Source organism: Monodon monoceros, unplaced genomic scaffold, assembly GCF_005190385.1.
Source record: "Monodon monoceros isolate NGI ecotype Baffin Bay Population unplaced genomic scaffold, NGI_Narwhal_1 Super_Scaffold_18, whole genome shotgun sequence".
NCBI lineage: Eukaryota > Metazoa > Chordata > Mammalia > Artiodactyla > Monodontidae > Monodon > Monodon monoceros.
Window position 1 is genome coordinate 148,585,950 of NW_021703774.1, and position 23,103 is coordinate 148,609,052.

The following is a 23,103-nucleotide window of genomic DNA, read 5'->3' on the forward strand; positions in this document are numbered from 1 at the left end:
ACCATCTTTTTAACCTGATGAAACTAGTAGAAGATGTACACTATCAAGAGAACACAGCAAATCAACATGCAATCAAGGATGAGCACAAGGGAAGTCCAGTATGAGAGCTGAAGAGCAGGGCTTCAGAGAAACCACCCCAAAGAAAGAAAATAGAGATCTCTTTTGGGGTGTGGCAGGGATGAGGGGGACTAAAACTGATAAGGTTAATGATGCAATTAAACTTGTAGGAAATTATACTGAAAGACAGCAGAAGTTGTGAGAAGAATTAGCAAAAAGATAAAAGGAAAACTAAGCACACTTAAAAAAAAAAGCAATTATTAAGCAAGAGGGAAAAAAGGTAAGGCATGCTCAGCAGTGAATAGGTACAACACTGTTTTACAATAATGTTTACAAAAATGTTTTGATACTGATTAAACCAAGAACTGTAACAGGACTATATTGGAAGAATTGAGGGAAGGGAGGAGCAGAGCGGATGTTAGGACAAGAGCTAAATCCTCATCTACCGTAAGTGAAAGTCAAGAGATAATAGTGTCAGGGACTTCGCTGGCGGCCCAGTGGTTAAGACTCTGCGCTTCCACCGCAGGGGGCGCGGGGTGGATCCCTGGCTGGGGAAACTAAGATGTCACATGCCGTGCGGTGCAGAAAAAAAAAAAAAAAAGAGATAGGGTCAATAAATAATAGTACACATACAATATAGAAAAATGATATGTGTAAATGTCAGAAGAAGCTAAAAGAGTTGCAGTCTGTGGGGAAAGGGCTCTGGCAGCACGTGAGCAGCACAGAGAAGCGAGAAACATGAAACTGCTATATTTTATTATATGCTTTTTTTGTACTCTGAACTTCTAAACAGTATGTTTGTGTTACTTTAATAAAGTAAAATTTAATGTTAAAATTTATTGGAGTTCTGCTTCCCTAACTTTATGATAGCCTCTCAAACCAACATTACAAATATATATGTAAATACACACACACACATATACACACAAAAATATATACATACACATGCATACATTTTGTTTTTCCTTCAACACATATGAAGAATAGGCCAGGAAAGATTAAAAAAGTAACAACAAAGTTGCTAACATTTATTAAACAGTGACTATGTACCAGGTCCTCTGTGCTAAATACTGTATTATAACTCATTTATACATCATAATCACCATATTAGATAAGTACACTTTTAAAGATGAGAAAATCTTTAAATAAGTACACTTTTAAAGATGAGAAAATCTAGACAACTGATGGGAACATACTGTATAGCATAGGGAACTCTACCTAATGCACTGTGGTAACCTAAATGGGAGGGAGGTCCAAAAGGGAGGGGATACCTGTATGTGTATGGCTGATTCATTTTCTTGTGCAGTGGCGGCTAACACAACATTGTAAAGCAATTAATTAATAAAAATTAATTAAAAAAATAAAGATGAGAAAATCTAGGTACAGAGAAATTAACTAATTTTCCTATGGCCACACAGCCAATAAATAGAAAACCTGGGATGTGAAGCCAAGTAGTCTGATGCCAGAGACCTGTGCTTTCAACTTTCACACAGCTATAAATATAAAAGTAAATTATTCAACATTTATCAAATAAACAATTTTTTTAGTCAACAGATATGTAATCATTTGCATATTATTATAGTACTGGTTTTAAAATAACTAAACATAGGGAATTCCCTGGTGGTCCAGTGGTTAGGACTCCATGCTTCCACTGCAGGGGGCACAGGTTCGATCCCTGGTCTGGGAACTAAGTTCCTGCACGCCGCATAAAAATAAATAAATTAAATTAAATAACTAAACCTAAATGGTAGGTGGTCATATGAATGATAAAATATAATATTTTCAAAGCCAAATAAAATTCTCACTGTTTATAAACTTTCCAGATTAAATTTAAATAGTGCCAAGACACAATGAACAATTTAATCTTATACACACACTCTCACATGTGCATACCCACATTCACTCACCAACACACACATACTCTGAAAAACATCTAAAAATGCTTAATAACCGCGATGAAGAGTGGCCCCCGCTTGCCACAACTAGAGAAAGCCCTTGCACAGAAACGAAGACGCAACACAGCAAACATAAATTAATTAATTAATTAACTCCTATCCCCAACATCTTTTAAAAAAAACTGCTTAATAAGGTAAAACAAATATCTTTAAACATACAGTTTAGTTTATTTTAAAGTAAGAAAAAGCCAAAGGTGAGGAGTTGAAATTAACATCCCTTGCATAATCCCATGAAGGGGTATACTCTGAGTCAAAGAGTGAGCCAGAAAAAAAAAAAAATGCTGGTGAAGTAGCCCAACTGTGTCAAGCTCATCTAAAGTGGAAAAAAAAGAAAAGTCTCCATTCAAATTCAAAACCATTATCTGCATGGTCCAGAAAACCCCAAGATGAGATATTAAAGTGCTTCTGGCTTGGTAGCACTGGGGCCAACTGATAGAAGCAAATACAAATCCTCTATTGAGGAATGTACCCTAAACTCGGACGCTTCAAGATTCCTGAAGATGAAGATCATTGACCTATTATGAACTCACAATAAAAATTACCAAATACTTCAGAAAACAAGCCACAATGAGTAAGAGTTAGTAGAAACAATATGGAGCTAGCTACATTAGCTCCTTAAGACTTCAGATACTGGAATTATCAGATACAGAATAAAAAGAAGCATGTTTTATACAAACAAGGGAACTAAAAACATGAGGAAGGAATAAGAGACTACCAGAAATGACTGATTCGAAAAAGAACCAATTAGAACTTTAAAACACAATGGACTGGTTAAAGGAAGAATCCATGAACTGGAGTGTAGAGCTGAAAAATTACAGAATGAAGCTCCAAGAGACAAATATAGAAGAGCAGTTAGCACCCATGGGAGACAGAATGAGATGGTATAACATTCACCTAATTGGAATTCCAGAAAGACAGACTAGGGAGAACGGGAAAGAAGGAATACTTTAGATGATGGCAAAGAGTTTTTTAAACTTCAGGAAAGACATGAGTCCTTAGATTTAGGAACCACAGTATATCCCAAACAGGACTGGGATAAAGAAGTCCATACTTTCACAACACGAAAATCAAAGAGAAATCTTAAGAATAACCAGAAAGAACTAAAAAAAAAAAAAAAAAAAAAAAAAGACAGTAAGCTCAGAGAAGAATTTTTTTTTTTTTTTTGGGCCATGCTGCAGGCAGGATCTTAGTTCCCTGACCAGGGATCGAACCCATGGCCCCTGCAGGGGAAGCACAGAGTCCTAAGCACTGGACCACCAGGGAATTCTCACAGAGCTGACTTTTTCAACAGGAACAAAGGAAATCAGAACAGAATAGAAAAAAATAGATAAACAAATATTAGGATGCTAGGATAAATAGCTGTCAATCTTGAATTGATATCTAGAATGAGAGTGATATAAAAACAAAAACAGGGACAACTTCCCTGGTGGCACAGTGGTTAAGAATCTGCCCTTCAATGCAGGGGACATGGGTTCAAGCCCTGGTCGGGGAAGATCCCACATGCCGCGGAGCAACTAAGCCAGTGCATCACAACTACTGAGCCCGCGCTCTAGGACCTGCGAGCCACAACTACTGAAGCCCACGTACCTAGAGCCTGTGCTCCACAACAAGAGAAGCCACTGCAATGAGAAGGCCGCACACCACAACGGAGAGCAGCCCCCACTCGCCGCAGCTAGAGAAAGCCCGCGCGCAGCAATGAAGACCTAACGCAGACAATAAGTAAGTAAGTAAATAAATAAATAAATAAATAAAACAAAAACAACTTTCCAAAGAAATTTCTAAAGCATATACTCTGGAAGAAGCAAAGTAATTTCTAAAAGGAAGGTGTGAGATGAATATGGAATGGTAAGCAAAGACACCGGTAAGCACATAGGTAAACTTAAATAATGACTGTATAAAATAATAATAATGCTAATTTTAGGGGTAAAAAATAGACAGGATAAAACTAAAATATAATATGAAGGGGGTATAATTAGATCAAAGTGTTTATTTAAGGTTCCTGGATTGTTCAGGAAGCAGTGAAGATACTGTATATGCTAAGATTTTAGGTTATATGGGCATGATTTATTTTTAACAGCAACCATTAAAAGAATAGTCATATATGAACCTTGAAACCTTAATGACAACCCAAATATCATTTTTTAAAAACCTTCAATAAGTTCTAAAAATAAAGCAAGAGGAGGATGTGTGTGTATATGTTTGGGGTGGAGGTGGGGGTGATATGAAAAGGATAGAGGGGAAAAAAGGCATAAAATAATATGGTAAAAATAATTCCAAATATATCAGTAATCACAATATACATGAATAAATAAAGCTTGTCAAAAAAAAAGATAGTGAGTGTTAGATTGGATTTAAAAGCAACCGTAACAACAAAGTCTATCTATGTATGAGATATCTAAAATATAAAAACTGTAAGGTTAAAAGTAAAAGGATGAATGTGATATGGTGATGGTTGCACATTATATACTAAAACCCACTGAACTGTACACTTAACCAAAACATAAAACAGAAGCAATATTGTAACAAATTCAATAAAGATTTTTAAAAAATGGTCCACATCAGGGACTTCCCTGGTAGTGCAGTGGATAAGACTCCATGCTCCCAGTGCAGCAGGCCCGGGTTCAGTCCTTGGTCAGGGAACTGGATGCCACACGCATGCCACAACTAAGAGTTTGCATGCCGCAACTAAGAAGCCCACATGACGCAACTAAGACCTGGAGCAGCCAAAATAAAAAAATTAAAAAGTAAATATTTTTCGGGACTTCCCTGGTGGCTCAGTGGTTAAGAATCCGCCTATCAATGCAGGGACACGGGTTCGAGCCCTGGTCTGGGAAGATCCCACATGCCGCAGAGCAACTAAGCCCCTGCGCCACAACTACTGAGCCTGTGCCCTAGAGCCCACAAGCCACAACTACTGAAGCCCACGCGCCTAGAGCCGGTGCTCCCAACGAGAGAAGCCACCTTAATGAGAGGCCCACACACTGCAATGAAGAGTAGCCACTGCTGACTGCAACTAGAGAAAGCCCACGCACAGCAACTAAGACCCAGCGCAGCCAAAAATTAATTAATTAAAAATAAAGTATGTTGTTATTTAAAAATAAATATTTAAAAAATATTCTTGTTTTAAAAAAAATAAACAAAATAATAAAAAAAGCTTCATCTATGGGACACATATCTATCCCGCAACAATTACACAATATATACCCTAGAAAGTGAAGGCTAACAGTTTTGAAATAAACTCCAGCTACTTAAAAGAGTGAAGTACAAAAAAAAATAGACAAAAAGGGAATTTATTTTGTTTTATAGACCTTAGAAAAATGCAACCTAACGGAAACACAGGCAGCAAGATACTGGAATCTAGATAGTCTACCACTTTTCCACTCCTTCGCCAATTCCTCATTTTTAAGGAAAATGACCACTTCAAAATGAGGCTGGGTAGAGGGATAGATTAAAATGACTGGCAAGATAGCACTTACATTTATTATCTCTTTTCCTTTTAAACATCAGTATTTACGTCAGAATACATTTGGTAGAGAAAGTAAAGAATGAGATAACTAGCCTAGTTTCTTAAATGGCTAAGAGACACGTGTACCTGTACCTTCAGGGAATGGCCATCAAGAGGGAATAATGAACAAAGCACCAATTAATAGACATGTATTCTAAGGGGGAAATAAAGAGGTGCAACTGAAGATTTATATACAAAAATATTCATTGCAAGAATAGTTTTAACAGCAAAAAACTGGAAACAACCCATACACCCAATAAGAGGAGAATGATTTTATTTTATTAATTAATTTATTTATTTTTGGCTGCTTTGGGTCTTCGTTGCTGTGTGCGGGCTTTCTCTAGTTGCCGCGAGCGGGGGCTACTCTTCGTTGCAGCATGCGGGCTTCTCATTGCAGTGGTTTCTCTTTTTGCGGAGCACAGGCTCTAGGTGCGCAGGCTTCAGTAGTTGTGGTACGTGGGCTCTAGAGCACAGGCTCGGTAGTTGTGGTACATGGGCTTAGTTGCTCCATGGCATGTGGGACCTTCCCGTGGGACCTACCCGGACCAGGGCTCAAACCCGTGTCCCCTGCATTGGTAGGCAGATTCTAACCACTGTGCCATCGGGGAAGTCCCGAGGAGAATGATTTTAAAAAATGATGATTTAAAAAGACTAGAAATATATACAGTAAGATGTTTACAGTTAGTTGGATTATTCATGTTTTCTAATTTGTCTATTAGTTTAATAATAAGCAAAATAGGCTGCTTTGTTTAATAATAATGATAACAGCTCCCACTCATTAAATGGTCTATGTACTAGACACTGTATTATTAGATATTTTACATAGTTTGTTAATCTCCACTACTACAAGGCAGCTATCATTATCATCATTTTATATAAAGTACACAGTCTTTAGGCTTCTAGTTTCACTAGTTACCTGCTTCCCAGTATGAACTATGAATTAATTCTTTTATAAAATAAGCAGGTCTCTATTAGATAACATAGGCTCTTGTCTCCTGGTTTGATGTCTGGGTTTAGGAAGCTATTCAGAACTGCATGGAGTCACATTCAAAGATATGGAATGAAAAGAGCTTAAATAAGGGTCACTTTCTGCAGAAAGGAGACTTGTTTATTGGCGGTAGATTCTTAGACAAAACTGGATTTTCTTTTCTTCCCATGCAAATTTCACATACAATAACAAAAATAAGTACCACATATCTTTCACTTTTCTATAGCACTTTTCGTAAAATTCATATGCTGATTCATTTGATCCTCACAACACCAAGCTGCACAAGATGGGAAGTAACACCTTCATTTTAGAGATAAAGGACACCGAGAAGTTAAAATGTCTTAAGATCATCTTGCTAATAAGAAGTGGGTAAAAGCCAAACCCACATCTCTGGATCTTGTCCTCTACTGTACTTATCAACTGGGAATACTTTCACACGACCCTAGCACTTGCTGGGGAAATACTTGTTTTCTTCTATAAAAGTACAGCTTTTATATATTGAAAGTTTTCCTTTTACTTAAACTGCTTTTGAGACAGGTTGTTCCAATGATCGAATTTGTCTTCTGAAGGATAAAACTGCAGAGAGTAAGTTTCCTAGTCATCTTATAAAATGTGAATAGCCAGTATGGAGATATTCATCAAAATGTTAATAGTAGTTATCTCTAAGAGGAGGGATTTCAGATAACTTTAGTTTTCTTCTGTTCAAAATGAAACACTTCATCCTTTCTATGTGATCCAGACTTAAAACCACTTTTGCATCCCCCACTGTGTTGTACATAGTAGGCGTTCAGGAGCAGGTGCTGAATAAGCCACTATTTTCTAAACTTCTGCCACACCTGTGTATTCTCTGTGTGATTATTTAATATCTTTTAAAGAATCAATTCACTTTTTAAAACTTAACCTTATCCTAAATGACAATTTTCATGATAAGCTAGTTTTATCTTTTTCCTAATATACATTAATACACATATAGCCATTCAAATTTCAAATACTGATATACTACCTAAAATCACCTCACCTGTGGTACATGCACTGGCGTTCTGCGTCAATCTTTGATTTCCTCCTTTACTCCCCATGATAGCAATCACCCAAGTACTTTAAATCCATCTTTTATTATGACTCCACACTTATTCTCACCTCTCACTCTAGTGTAGGCCCTTATTTCACGCTTATCTTGGTTATCTTGATGCAATAGGCCCCTAGAAGTCCCCCTTGCCTCTAATCTTTGCTCTATCATATATGTTGCCACCAAATTTTAAACTTCCTAAAACAAGCTTTGGCCTCTACCCAAATCAATCTAAACTTTCCAGGTCACTGAAAACAACCACTCAATGTCTTCAGGAAGAAGTACTTTACAAACTGGTCCTGGCCTACCTTTCTATCCCCTTCTACAAGAATCTGTTTATTCATTAGTCTCAGAATAGCCATTGTGTAGTTGTCTTTATAGCTTTATTCATTCCATATCTTCAACCTGAAAAGCTCCATCCCCAAGTCAAAATTTCGCCTAGTTCAAATATCCTCTCTTTTAAGAAACCTGTCTGACCATTAGCATCTGCATTAATTTCTTAGTTTCTAAAAGCCACACTATTTCAGCCACTCGCTTACCACTCTCTGCCTTAAACTATGAGCTCTTTGTATACATATCTACTCTCCTCTCCTACAGGTTCTTTAGGGTAGGACTATGTAACTTATACATAGATGCTAAAATATTTGCAGCTACTCTTCAAGAAGCCAACAAAATAACTCAAACTCCATTCAACATGGTTCAAAAGACTAATCTTTTCTAAGATTTAAGCCAAAGAATACTGTTCTCACAGATACTAAAGGTCAGTTATTTCATTACTGAAATCAGCAGACCACTATCTAACACCCAGGTTTGGCTATAAAGTAATCCACCCTGTATGTGGATACCTCTTCAGCAGGTTGACTTGCTGAACTTGCATGATTCCTCACTGTTGTCACCTGGTTACTCTTTTAGGACTTCAGTTTTCCTGTCTATAAGATGACCTTAAGAGCTCTTCCTAGCTTAAAATCCTATGACTCTTGGTCAGACCAAAATGACTTTTATTACAATATCCAGACAGGATAAACCCACTTGTTTCCCTTTTTTTTTTTTTTTGGCCCCACCATGCGGCATGTGGGGTCTTAGCTCCCCAACCAGGGATCGAACCCGTGCCCCCTGCATTTGGAGCGTGGAGTCTTAACCACTGGACCGCCGGGGAAATCTGATAAACCCACTTAAAAATAAATATCATCAAAGGAGTTAACCTTCACCCAATACTGTTTAACCCCTTCACAGAATCTTGTTCCATCTACATATTTATAACAGGCTAGGCACTCTATTAGACCATCTCTTTAGAGTCAAAACAGATGCTCAGTGATAAAACTTATTTTCTGGTACTTAAAGTACATAGAGTACAAGGTTATTCACATATATTATTTCATTTAACCTTAACAACCCTAAAAGGTAGGCATCTTTATCCCAGTGTTTTTCAACTAGGAGTGATCTTGCCCCCTCCTTCCAGCACCCCCCAACCCCACGGACATCTGGCAATGTCTAGTGACATTTTTCATTGTCACAGTTGTTGGGAAAGGAGGGATTGATACTGGCATCTAAAGGGAGAGGCCAGAGATGCTGTTCAACATCTTATGATGTACAAGGTAGCCTCCCATGATGAAAAATTGTCCGGTCCAAGATGTCAATAGTGCCAAGATGAGAAACCCTGATGGCATTGTCTTTCAGTTAAGAAATCAAAGATTTAGAGAGCTTAAGTTACTTGCCCAGAGTTACACAGATCCCAAATCATCTCTGAATGACACCAAAGCCAATGGCACATTCCATCACACACACAACTACTGGAGACTGTTTCTGATGAAATATGTACTGTTTTCTTATCAGTGTTTCCCCTCCCCATTTAGTCTTGCTATACTTTAGGTTTTGCTAATCAGCATTAGCTGACCTCATCCAGGAGAAGATTCAGGAAAAGCTTTCTCAGACTAAGAGGTCAGATTTAACAAACGTCTTCTCTTGTGCTCTCACTGCATCCAGTATTTACAGCTTCAATGCAGCAATTACCATATTGTACTGTGCTTGTATGACTTTCTCCCCTTCAGACTATAAACTCCTTAAGAGCAAGGTTTGCCTCTTTATTTTTGTATTCCTAGTGCCAAGGAAAGTATCTCAGCACAGAGTTTACATTTCATAAGTATTTGTTCAACAGACAAAAGAAAACTGACCAAGTTACATAGTATACCCAAGAATGCACAGCTACTAAATGACAGAACCAGGATTCAAATTCAAGTCTCTCCACTGCCAAAGCCTATAGTTACTATATCTCAATGAAGCTAAAAATGAGATGTTTATCACCTTTTTATCTTGCCTGTGGGAATTCTTCAATCATAAACATGTCAGGAATTGTATATAAAGTCCCTGTTTTAAAGACAGCTTATAATCATAAGAATTTTCCTACCTTATACTTGTGTACATTCTGTGAAAGCTTGCAAGGTAGTTAGCATGTAACGATAGTGATAATCTCTCCCAAATACCACAGTTATAAAGGGGCCGCTGTGTTTTTATTTGATAGTCTCCCTGAATTCAACACTCACTACATAGAAATTAATGTTATTTTGAGCTGTCACAGGAACTGTTCATAAAAACTAAGCCAGGGTCTCTTAGGAAGAGAAGAACTCACTTTAGCTTTTATTTCTTCACAGTCCCCTTCTCCATCATTGCAGGGTTCCATGCCAGACTCCTCCTGGATGTCTTTGTTTAGTACAGAATACTCTTCTAGTAGAGTGTCAAACAAAACTATTCGCTTGTTCTTGAAGAAGCCATAAAAATAAGCATTGCTGTGGGAAGAGCGTTTAGATCCTAAGGAAAAGACAGTTCAAAGCATGGAAAATAATTAAAAAGTATGGGGTTTTTTGGAGAGACGCCTAGAAACTGAATTACTGGAAAGGACATTAACATTTTCAAATTGTTTAACACCTGAAGAATATTATATCAACATAAATCACCACCAGCAGTGGAAAGCGCCTGTTTCTTTGCAGTCTTGACAACAAATATTTATGCTCATTGCAGCTTTAGAGCAATAAGTAAATAAATAAAGCCTAAATATCCAACAGTCATGGAATGATTAAATTATGGTAAAGCTATGAAATGGAATTTTAAGCAGCCAGAAAAAAAGTATACTTTTGAAATATTTTAACAAGATAGGAAAAAGCTCACCAACATAACTGAAAAGGATGTAAAACTTCATGTATATAAAATTCCATTATTGTCATGAAAAAATGTACATGTAAATAGAAAAGCAGAAACACAAACCTATTAAGAAATATATTAAAATATTGAAGTGTTTATCGCTGGCTTCTAGAAATATGGATTTTTGTTCCCTCCCTTATACTTTTCTCTGTTCCAAGGCTTTTAAAGTCAGTAACTTATTTAATCAGAAAAAATTAAAACTATCTTAAAAAGACTGAAAAAAAAAACCCTGAATTTTTAACAGTGGCTAACAGTAGCTGAACTATGGCTGATTTTTATCTTCTTCTTTATAATTTTCTTTATTTTCTATACTTTATTTTCTTTATATTTTATGTTCTAGCATGTGCAGTGAATTTAGTGGTTAAGAATGACTTTAGGTTCAAATCTTGGCTCTGCCATGTATTAGTTGTGTAAATGTAAGAAACTTTCTTAATTTCTTTAAGCTTTATTTTCCCATTTATGATATGAGGAGAGGACTTTTTTGGTTTGGTTGCCTGGAAGTTAAGAGCCAAATATGTGGTCCAATTTTATCAATAATATAGGACCTTAGGATCTGGAAAGCTGGGTATCTAGATCTTATACTTCTATCTCATTTCTATCTTCTCTGATTCTAATTTTTAAATTAATTTAAAAATATTTCTTAGAAGCTACCTGAAGTTACCTATGGAAGTAGGCAGATAAATAAAACAAAATGAATGTCTTAGTATCTCCCACTGGTCTAAGTATCTCAAAGTGTGGCCCAAAGAATGCCTACACCAAAATCACCTACGGGTACTTGTTAGACATAAATACTAGAAACACCCAATATCTGAGAATGGAGCCGAGGAATCTTTAAACAAACTCTCCAGGGAATTCTTATATTCACTAAAGTTTTAAGAGTCCCTGCACTAGACCATAAGCTTTTTGTATCACTATGCCTTGCATGTAGTATTTATTCAATAATGCTTGTTTACTGAATGGATTTATCGTACCACTTGAGGTATGAAGTAATGTATTTGGGAACTCTGAAAACCAAAACGTTCTATGAGATTGTAAGTCATGGCCAGCTGTCTCTTCATCTTTCGTTTATGATGTCTTATCTTAATCAACTTCTTGGCAGCATTTGATACCGTTGACCACTCCCTCCTTGAAACACTTTCTTCTCCTAGCTCAAGAGAAACACCATCTTCTCCTCGTTTTCTTCCTACCTCAGTGGTCTCTCCTCTTCAGCCTCCTTTGCTGGCTCTTCCTCCTCTGCTGACTCTGACCTGAGCCTCCTTCTCTTCTCTAAGTGCCCTCATTCAAGGAGGTATCTACATGCCAGATACAGATACTTCCATATCACTATTTCTAGCCCTGATCTCTCCCTAGAACTCTGGATTTATATATCTAGCTGCTTATTTGACAGGCCTACATCTCCACATGGATGGCTAAAGTGCCTATCTGTTGTTTATATTCTCAAGCATAGTATTTCCCTGACCAGTATTAGAATTCCCTTGCAGAGTTTAGGGAATTTCACATCATGCAAGTCTTGTGAGAGACTGCTTCTCATTTGAGAAATCTAAAAAGCTAGCTATCTGCTTCCCCAAGCACTCCTGGCAGCTAGCCCAGTGCCCTGGCTCAGTCAGTCAGATGCACCCACTGGGGACTCTGAAACAGTTAGCTAATTACATAAAGAAGCAGGGCAGTGAGGAATGAATTCTGCAGGTGCTAGTGGAAGGGATGTTAGGGATACACACTGCTGACTCCAACATCAGGAGCCACTAGCAGTGTCCTCCCCAGACTGGTTCTGCAGGATGATTCTGAGTTCCTGGTCTCCCGATGGAGAGTCCACTTCCCAAGTTTGGTAAACTTAACTTTCCTGGTGACTTTGTGAGTTATCAAATATTGTTTCAATAAGGAATTTCTCTGGTTAAATCAGCTATAGTTGGTTTCTATGGCTGGCATGCAACTAACTACTGCTTGTAGAACTCTAGTACAATGTTCAATAGGTATATAACACACCCATCAGAACTTAAACCCTCACAGACCTGCTCTTCTCCCAGTTTTTTCCCATCTCAGTAACCTACCATTTATCCAACTGCTTAGTCCAAAAATCTAGCTCGTTATCTCTGATGTCTCTTTCTCTCTTATTCCTTTACATGTCATCTACCGGCAAATTCCATCAACTCTACCTCTAAAACACATCCCCAGTATATCCACTTCTCTCCGTCAATTACTACTATTCTAGTCTAAGCCACATTATCTCCTCCTGAACAGCACTGGCCTCCTAACTGCTCTCCCTGCTTCTACTCTTGCCTCCCCTACCGTCTATTCTCTATATAGCAACATAAAATAGGTAAAAAGTACAAACTAGGCCATGTCACTTTCCTGCCTAAAACCTTCAATAGCTTTAACCCTAGACTTAAAATAAAATCCAAGCTCCTTACTCTGATTTACAAAGGCCTATGTGGTTTGACTCTTGCTTATGTCTCAGATTTCATGTCATAACACTTTCCTGCCATGTGGTAGCCACACTGGACTTTTTTCTGTTTCTTGAAGATACAAAGCTCTGGAGGGTCTCTCCATTGATCTTGGCACGGATGGCTCCTTCCTTCAGATCTCAGCTTAAATTCATTTGCTCAGAGATGTCTTGTCTGATGACCTAATCGAAAGTATCTGCTCAGCCATTCTTTTTCACTTCACATCAGTTTAATTCTCTGCACAGTACTTACTATCTGATATTTTCTGAGAGCAAGACTCTTGGTTTTTCACTCGGTTTTTCCTTTCAATTTACAAATCCATCATGTGTGTTGTTACTGTTATTAACAACATTCATTTACTCAAAATATTTTTGACAACATTATTAACAACAACAGAAACATGCATTGTGGATGAGTAACTTCTGTTCAGCAGAGGTAAGTTGTCCAAAGTCACACGGGGAATCTGTGCTAGAACCAGAATTTAAACGCAAACCTATTGGCTCCACAGCCTGACCTCTGAAATGCTACCCTCCACCTACTCAAATCTTGATTTTCCACAAAGTCCCAGCTTATGTTATAACCCTCCATAAAGCCTTCCCTGACTATTTCAGCTAAAATCATATAGCACTGATGGTATATATCACACATCTTCTCGACTACCTCTACTGTCATAGCATTAGCATTCACGTTATCTGATTATAAGTGATCGGCAACTTAGGTTGCCCCTTCAGTAAAAGCGCCTCAGAGATTGTTCTACTATACTGATCATTGTGCTACTAGTTTAATATTATTAAAAGACTAGTAATCTCAGAGGCCAAAGCAGTAGTATGAATTGGCTTCTTTTTCTACTATTTCCCCATAGACATGTTCTAATTGTGCCTTTAGTTGGCTGCCAAATGCCTGAGATTTCTATACTCTTCTCGTTGCTGTTAATTCATTCTTTCCAGTTGTGACCATCTCTGTCCTCCTGGACCCTGCAATTACTTCCCAGTTTCTACTCCTTCATCCGCCATAGCTACTTCTCAATGGTGATTTTTACTTTAGAGGAGGAATGGGCAAACTATGGCTTGCAGGTCAAATCAAACCTGCCACTTATTTTTATAAATAAAGTTTTATTAGAAAACAGCCATGCTTGTTTCTTTATGTATTACTATGGCTGCTTTTGTACTATCATGGCAGAGTTGAATAGTTGCAACAGAGACCATGCGACCTGCAAAGCCTAAAATAATTACCGTCTAGCCCTTTACAGAAAGCATTTGCCAGACCACAGTTCAGAGGAAGCAAAACTGAAACCCAGAGATGCAAAGTGACTTGTCCAAGATCCCACAGCTGGTAAGTGGCAGAGGCAGAACTACACTCATTCATTTACATGGATTTTAATTTACAGATTCTGAAAGTCATGGTACCACACAGTTTTTCTTTGCATCTTTGTAGGTTTCCTTGAGACTTTAGTAGTCTTACACAAGCTAACAGATAGATAGCTTAATTTTCAAAAGCAATCATCAGAAAAGCAGAGTATAACTAATCCAAAATACCAAGTGGCACCAATCTTGGGTAATCTGCAGGTGAAATCAGAGTCCTGCAGAACACTGGAAGTTTTCTTGGTGGAGACAAAGCCAATAACATTGGTTTTGTTTTTGAGCCCCCAAACCACTGCCAAATGGAATCTAAGCAAGAGTCCAACTCAGTTACATATAGGAGCCAGGCAGGTATTAGAAGTGAAAAAATCAGTCTAATATTATGACATAGCAGGGAGTGATAAAGGCCTTGGTGCAGAATTAAAAACAATAAAACCAACCAAACATAGCTGCAGGCAAGAGCAGGACTTGGCATCAGGCCACCAGTTTCTATCCCTGGACTATGTCATCGATTCTTATAAATCTTCAAAAGCCAAAATGTAAAATCCTAATCTTTAAATAACAAAAACAAACAAACAAAAAAACCCCCAAACCAACTGATTTGTTCTTTTATTAAAGTTTTAAGAATAAACTAATCAAATAAAAGAAATCGCTCAAATAAAATCTTCTTACCCCAGGGAGCCTTACCTTGAACAACATACACCTTAGTCAAAGGGAAGTCAATACTCTTTGCCATGACTTCAATTTCCTGTTTAAGCCTTCCCTCAGGAAGAGGTGTGAATTTGTCAAATAAAGGGGCAATGTAATCAGCATAGATGGTGACAAGCGCCTGAAACGCAAATATGAGAACAACCTAGGAATATGTCCTTAAAGGGAAACTACTCACTATACAGATTCAGTATTAAAACTATGTGACCCCAGCACTGAGAACAGGGACCTTATCTTATTTGCTCTGGTACTCCCAGCCCGAAATAGTACCAGTACAGCATTCAATATCTGTTTGATGAATTAAATCAAAATGAATAGTCTCTATATGGTAATAACTGAAAAGCCAAATGGTCCATTCAAAACTATCTTGGGGATTTCTGACACTTCATGAGCCCATCATAACTTGGAATTCTGTCTTTCAAGGTAATCATAATAGACTTGAAGTGTTTGCTAAAAAAAGAACTACTAGAGCTTGACTGTGTGCTATTATTTGGTTTGCCTGCTAATATTACTGACCTGCAGTTCATAGCTATACACACTGGTTGAAACAGTACTTCCTTAAGCATTTTAGGAGCATTTCCTCTGCTCTCTCTCCTGCCACTTCAATTTGCCATACAACATATATTTGTAAGTCCAATTAGCACCCATTTTCCAGTCATGATCCCACCAGCAGGAGGTGAAGCAATGAGCATCATGGTAATTCAGACTAAAAGAAACCTCACCATCAGTGCAGCTGAAGAGCTGATAGGACGTATTTTCTGGGGGCTGTTAACAGGCCATTTTGATTGTGTTGTAGTGTTTGTGCTGTGAAGCAGTTTGGAATATCGGAAAGAGAAGAGGAAAAGAAGATGTGAAGAAGGGACAGTGGGGAAGCGGAGAGAGGAAAAAGGAGGGAGAAGGAAGAGAGGGAAGAAGGGGGGGCTGTGGGGGGAAAAGGGAAGAGGCAGGGCGAGGGGGAGGGGCAGGAGGAGGGGGCAAGGGACAGAGAAGAAGGGGTAAAGGGCAAAGGGGAGAGGAGGAAGGGAAAGGCAGGGGAAGGAGGGCAGGAGAAAGCAGACACGTTTATGCTTTCTTTTTCTTATCCTGCTTACATCTATTCTCTCTCCAAAATATCCATGGTTTTTAGACACTGGAGCTCAGTCAAGAGTCATCAAATTGTCAAACTTAGTCATCGCTCTGGTGGCAACTCACAAATGCACAGCCCCAAACTGCTTGACAACTGCATCATTAAAGGTAACTAACAACTAGCTTCTAGAATCTGTAAGAGCCAGTATAAGGAGAAGAAAATCTATGGTCAGAGTCAACTCTCCCATTTCTATAGCTAAAAGCAGAAAACAGAAGGGGAATTTATATGAGCACCTATTTATATTTCTTCTGCTTCTTAAGAACCATTTAGATGCTAATGAAGATTAAATGACAGTTATCTCACCAAGGAACATTTTGTAAAAGAAAATCGAAACAAAGATTTCACTTACCAGAGATACAACTAGTGTGAACAGCCAGGCATAAATAAAAAAATAGTCTCCCCCAATTTTAATAATGTAAAGTAGAAGTGAAGACACAGGTAATAAAATGCACTGAGTCACAATAAATTTCTTGATTGCATCTTTCATGAAGAACCCCAAAGTCTGAAAAAATAAAAGGTCATAATGAGAAACTAAGAAACTGCTTTTAAAATAACAAATAAGTGAATAGAAAGGATACATTATTAAAGCAATTTTAAAAATTAAAAGGCAGTGAGACTACATGACAACAGGTAGCCTAAGACAATAAGTCAATATCTTGCATTTTAGTTTAAAATAAACTCATTTAAATGTTATTAGCTGAAAAAACACTAGACATTAGTGCTAGAAGAGTTTATGGCAAGACCTTAAACTATGATCTTTACCATATCTTCAGTTCCTTTTCCCTCGATTAATTCATGCTCTAAAATAGCAAATTATGTTTTAATTATTCCCAGCAGAGGACAAAAGCACAAAAGAGAACATTTGCATTCTCTATTTTACCTGCTGATTGAAACCATGTTTTTCTTCTATCACAAAAGTATTATAAAGACTCCACGGCAAACCAGTCAATGCACTGAAAAGTGTAGCCAACAGCAGAAACACCAAGGACTGAGTGATCTAAACACAAGAAAAAAAGAGGCAGTTTTTTAATTTTAATTCATTCTTCAAATGAAATATTAGGGAACCAATCAACGAGTATTTGCTGAGTACTTACTATAACTCAAGCAATGTGCTTGATTCTACGGGCCTGAAACATCACTGCTACCCTCAGAGTTTATTTGCAAGACAGGGAGGCACTAAAACACTTCCTTTTATTACACGGGCACCATATGAAAGTTAATTGAAGTCATAGAGACAAAATGGTTAAAAGAACTTAAATTCAGCCACATATGCTGGTGAATTCAAGAAAGGCTTACAACACTGATGAGAAATGGAATGCTACTCTGAAGAAAGAGATAAATTAGTGGGACAGAAGAGGCAAGGAGAAATTCCACACAATTTGCAAAAGCAAGGAGAAAGGAAAGAGCACCTTAAAAGTGAAAGATGACAAGATGATGGGTCTAGTTGGGACCAGGCAGAGACACATAATGGAGCATCAGGAAAGCTGGGCCAGGGCAGGTGGGGCAGAGTGTGCTAAAGTTTTAACAGAGCCAAAACTCAAGAGAGAAAATAACCCTCTAGAACTCCTTTCATTGCCTTAACAACAGGTCCTTAGGAGATCAAAAGCCAAGAACTGCCTCATTTTTCTTCACAAATATCTTTTCCTATGACAGTGGAGGATGAGGGCTAATTGGTATGAAGGGACTTGGGGGGGAGGGGAAGGCAATGAAGCAAATAAAAGCCTCGCTCTCCCTCCCACCACACCATCACTCTCCTTCTCACTCCTCAGTGTAAAACTGGATTCTTTGAAGTGTGAGTACACCACGAAAGCGTATTTGACTTGGTAGTAAAGGTGCAGCCACTATGTTTCTAAACATAGGAAGAGGAAGAAGGGAAGAGGAAAAAAGGAGAGTTGTCTGGCTACAACATGCAGGGTGGTTTATGCCAGCATTTGTCCCCAAATGGGAAATGAGAAATTTTTTAAAAGTAGATTCCAGGACCTTCCTCAAAATTACTGAATCGGAATCCCATCTTCAAAAAATACAACCATATTGTATAGATTGTTTGAATACCTGCTTTACTCATTTAACATATCACGAACATCTTTCTATATCAATAAATATAGATCTACTTCATTGCTAATGGCTCCATTACATACATTTCCATTATGTATGTAGCATTCATTCCAATGCTACAATGAACCTGTTTCATTCATTCCCCATAAATTCGTAAAAGTGAAATGTCTGATGTCAAACTTTTTTTTTTTTTTTTTGCGGTACGCGGGCCTCTCACTGCCGTGGCCTCTCCCGTTGCGGAGCACAGGCTCCGGACGCGCAGGCCCAGTGGCCATGGCTCACGGGCCCAGCCGCTCCGCGGCATGTGCGATCGTCCCGGACCGGGGCACGAACCCGTGTTCCCTGCATCGGCAGGTGGACTCCCAACCACCGCACCACCAGGGAAGCCCTGGTGTCAAACTTAAATTTTAAAAGATTTTTGATACAAACTGCCAAGGTGTCCTCTAGAAAAACTATACTAGTTTTCAGTCTGACAGCACCATGAGACTAGTTCCCTATCCCTCAACAATTCTGTCCTATGATTCTTTTAACTGTTTTTTACCCAATATGATATGATAGGCCAAAACAAAGAAAGAAGCACAACTCCTCGATTCTTCATTGTTGTATTAAAACACATTTCTTTGATTGTCAGCATGGATTTATATTTTTCATGTATTTTATGATCATACGAATTTCTGCCTTTGCCCATTTTTGTGTTGAGGTACTCAATTTTTTCTAAAGTGTTCTTTCGGGACTTCCCTGTTGGCATAATGGTTAAGAATCCGCCTGCCCATGCAGGGGACACAGGTTCGAGCCCTGGTCCGGGAGGATCCCACATGCCGCGGAGCAACTAAGCCCCTGTGCCACAACTACTGAGCCTGCGCTCTAAAGCCCGCGAGCCACAACTACTGAAGCCTGCGTGCCTAGAGCCTGTGCTCCACAGCAAAAGAAGCTGCCACAATGAGAAGCCCGTGCACTGTGATGAAGAGTAGCCCCCGCTCACCGCAACTAGAGAAAGCCCGTGCGCAGCAACGAAGACCCAACACAGCCTAACTAATTAATTAATTAATTAAAAACTCTAGATCATATTAAAATTTATAGTTTCTTCAGACTCACAGACTTAGAGAATGAACTTCTGGTTACCAGGGGGAATGAAGTGGGAAAGGGATAGTCAGGGAGTTTGGGATTGACATGTACACACTGCTATATTTAAAATGGATAACCGGGACCTACTGTACAGCACAGGGAACTCTGCTCAGTGTTATGTGGCAGGCTGGATGGGAGCAGAATTTAGAGGAGAATGGATACATGCATATGTATGGCTGAGTCCCTTTTCTGTGCACCTGAAACTATCCCAACATTGTTAATCGGCTATATTCCAATATCAAATAAAAAGTTTAAAAAAATTATAGTTTTTTTTTGTTTAAGTATTGTCAATGTATCTTTGTTTATATTTAAATACTCAATTCATCTAAGTCTTTCTTTTTCTTGGAGGATATAAAATTGGAATTTATTTTTTTCTCAGTTGTCCTAAGAAAATTTATAACCTATATATTCCTCACCAATCTGAAATGCCACCTTTATCAGATACCAAGATTACATATACTTAGTTAGGCCTGTTTCTGGTACCGATACACTATTTAAAATTTATGATACATTTTAATATCTAAAAGTTACCACTCATTATTTTACTTATTCAGAATCTTTCTGGCTCTTTCTCTGTCTTTAGTCTTTCAGATTAACTATAAAATGTTTTATCATGTGCCCTTCACAAGCTGCTCTGGGATTATACCTGGGCTCTATTCTTTTTTTTTTGGCTGCATCGGGTCTTAGTTGTGGCACGCAGGCTCTTCGTTGAGGCATGAGGGCTTCTTTCTAGTTGCAGTGTGCAGGCTTCTCTGTAGTTGTGGCGTGTGGGTTTTCTCTCTCTAGCTGTGGCACAGGCTCCAGAGCACGTGGGCTCTGTAGTTTACGGCACGCAGGCTCTCTAGTTGAGGTGCGTGGGCTCAGTAGTTGTGGCGCCCGGGCTTAGTTGCCCTGCAGGATGTGGGATCTTAGTTCCCCGACCAGGGATTGAACTTGCATCGCCTGCATTGGAAGGTGGATTCTCTACCACTGGACCGGCAGGGAAGTCCCTCTACTCTTTTTTTTAAAGTTCATACATCTCTTCTTTAATAATTCACTGAAGAATTGTGATAAGGCACTGATTATCAAGTTTAGCATTCTGCACAGAATGTACCATTCTCTCCTTTTGAAAGTCTAGATTTTGCTCACCTGTAGTCTTCTGAAACATTCTCCATTCTCCCTAGTTTATCAACGTATGCCATAAATTCAAGTTCCTTCTGCACTAACATATAAATCGTCTACGTATGGAGCCTTGAATTAATTTAAGATAACTTGAGTTCTTCTTAATCTCACTTGTCTTATGCATAAATACCATTTTAAATGAATAATTCTATCAATAAACCATTTTTCTTCTTAAAGAAGATGAACAGGAAGTCTAATTCCCCAATCGGTAGGCTTATTCCCTCCTTAAAACACTAAGATTCCAAGAGCATTGTAAATTGTTTTGCCTTAAACAGTAAAACAGCCTCTTAAATGGTCCCCCTGCCTAATATCAATCCCTCCCCTTTCGATCCATCCTACATACACACCAGATGAATCTAGAACTCCACTTCTCTACTTTAAAAGCTCATAATGGCTCTCTAACAGGGGTCCCCAACCCCGGGGCCACAGACCAGTAGTGGTCTGTGGCCTGTTAGGAACCAGGCCACACAGCAGGAGGTGAGCAGTGGGGGAGCGAGTGAAGCTTCATCTGTATTTACAGCCGCTCCCCATTGCTCGCATTACCGCCTGAGCTCCGCCTCCTGTTCAGATCAGCTGCAGCACTAGATTCCCAGAGCAGCGAACCCTACTGTGAACTATGCATGTGAGGGCTCTAGGCTGTGCACTCCTTATGAGAATCTAATGCCTGATAATCTGAGGTGGAGCTGAGGCAGTGATGCTAGCAGTGGAGAACAACGGCAAATATAGATTATCATTAGCAGAGAGGTTTGACTGCACAGAGACCATGATAAATCAATTGCTTGCAGACTCATATCAAAACCCTATCAGTGAGTGGCAAGCAACAATTAAGCACCGGGTGGCAGGCTTTATTGTGGCAAGTGAGTTGATGTACATCAATTGTACAGCTGCATCTAGTGGCAGGCTTTAAGTCAGAATCCGATACGTTTTAGTCTGCGCGTGGCCTGCCCATTAATTTATCTACTTCCATCCATGCCTCTTTCCCACACTGCGCACTTGTCTCAGCCACAGTTTTGGTAAGCCCACAAGCTAACCCTAGCCAGGATGAGTAAAAAAACAAACGTCACTGGAGAGCTTCTTTGGAAAGGGGGAAAGACCCAGTGATGAGACAGCAGAAGACTCTAAGACTGCCAACAAAAAGAAAGCTACATTTAAAAGAAAATACCAAGAGTCCTACTTAAATTACGGGTTCATTGCAACAGGGGATTCACATTCTCCAAGCCTGCTTTATATAATATGTGGCCACCGGCTATCCAATGAAGCCATGAAACCTTCAAAACTGCTTCGCCACATGGAGACCAAGCACCTGCACTGAAAGACAAGCCTCTGGAGATTTTCAAAGGAAAAAAACCATGAACACGAAGAACAGAAGCAATTATTGAAGGCCACCACTTCATCAAATGTGTCTGCACTGAGAGCATCACTCTTAGTGGCTAACCGCATGGCTAAAGCTAAGAAGCCCTTTACTACTGGTGAAGAGTTGATCCTGCCTGCTGCTCAGGACATTTGTCATGAACTTTTAGGAGAGGCTGCAGTTCAAAAGGTGGCACGTGTTCCTCTTTCGGCTAGCACCACAACTAGACGAATTGATGAAATAGCAGAGGATATTGAGGCACAATTGTTAGAGAGCATTAATGAGTCACCATGGTACGCAATCCAGGTTGAGGAGTCTACCGATGTTGACAACAAGGCAACAATGCTTGTTTTTGTGCAATATATTTTTCAGGAAGGTGTGCATGAGGGTATGTTATGTGCACTTTTGTTGCCAACCAGCACCACAGCTGCGGAACTATTCAAGTCTCTGAACGATTACATATCAGGAAAACTGAATTGGTCATTTTGTGTCGGTATATGCATGGACAGAGCGGCTGCCACGGCTGGACGGCTTTCTGGTTTCACTACTCGGGTCAAAGAGGTCACTTCTGAATGTGAGTCTACGCACTGTGTCATCCATAGAGAACTGCTGGCTAGCTGAAAAATGTCACCTGAACTTAACAACATTTTGCAGGATGTGATTAAAATTATCAACCACATTAAAGGACGTGCCCTTAACTCACGTCTGTTCGTGCAGCTCTGTGAGGAGATGGATGCAGAGCACACACGTCTTCTCCTTTTTTAAAAAAAAAATATATTTTTTTCTTTATTTATTTGGCTGAGTTGGGTCTTAGTTGCGGCGTGTGGGCTTCTCTCTAGTTGTGGCACACGGGATCCACAGCGCAAGGGCTCAGTTGCCCTGCGGCATGTGGGATCTTAGTTCCCTGACCCGGGAGCAAACTCGCGTCCCCTGCATTGGAAGGTGGATTCTTTTTTTTTAAAGATATGATTTATTTAAATTTATTTATTTATGGCTGTGTTGGGTCTTCGTT

The 23,103-nt window shown here is 39.0% G+C and overlaps 1 protein-coding gene across 1 annotated transcript in view; it reads right to left on the minus strand.

The window, feature by feature from the left end:
- Positions 1-23,103, minus strand: part of ZMPSTE24 (zinc metallopeptidase STE24) — a 47,984-nt gene that overhangs the window by 9,913 nt on the left and 14,968 nt on the right. The window contains exons 4-7 of the mRNA XM_029230271.1: positions 17,280-17,396; positions 16,749-16,901; positions 15,253-15,394; positions 10,198-10,376 (exon numbers count right to left, since the gene is read on the minus strand). Of these exons, the coding sequence (XP_029086104.1) occupies positions 10,198-10,376; positions 15,253-15,394; positions 16,749-16,901; positions 17,280-17,396 (591 nt within the window). The remainder of the gene's footprint in view (positions 1-10,197; positions 10,377-15,252; positions 15,395-16,748; positions 16,902-17,279; positions 17,397-23,103) is intronic.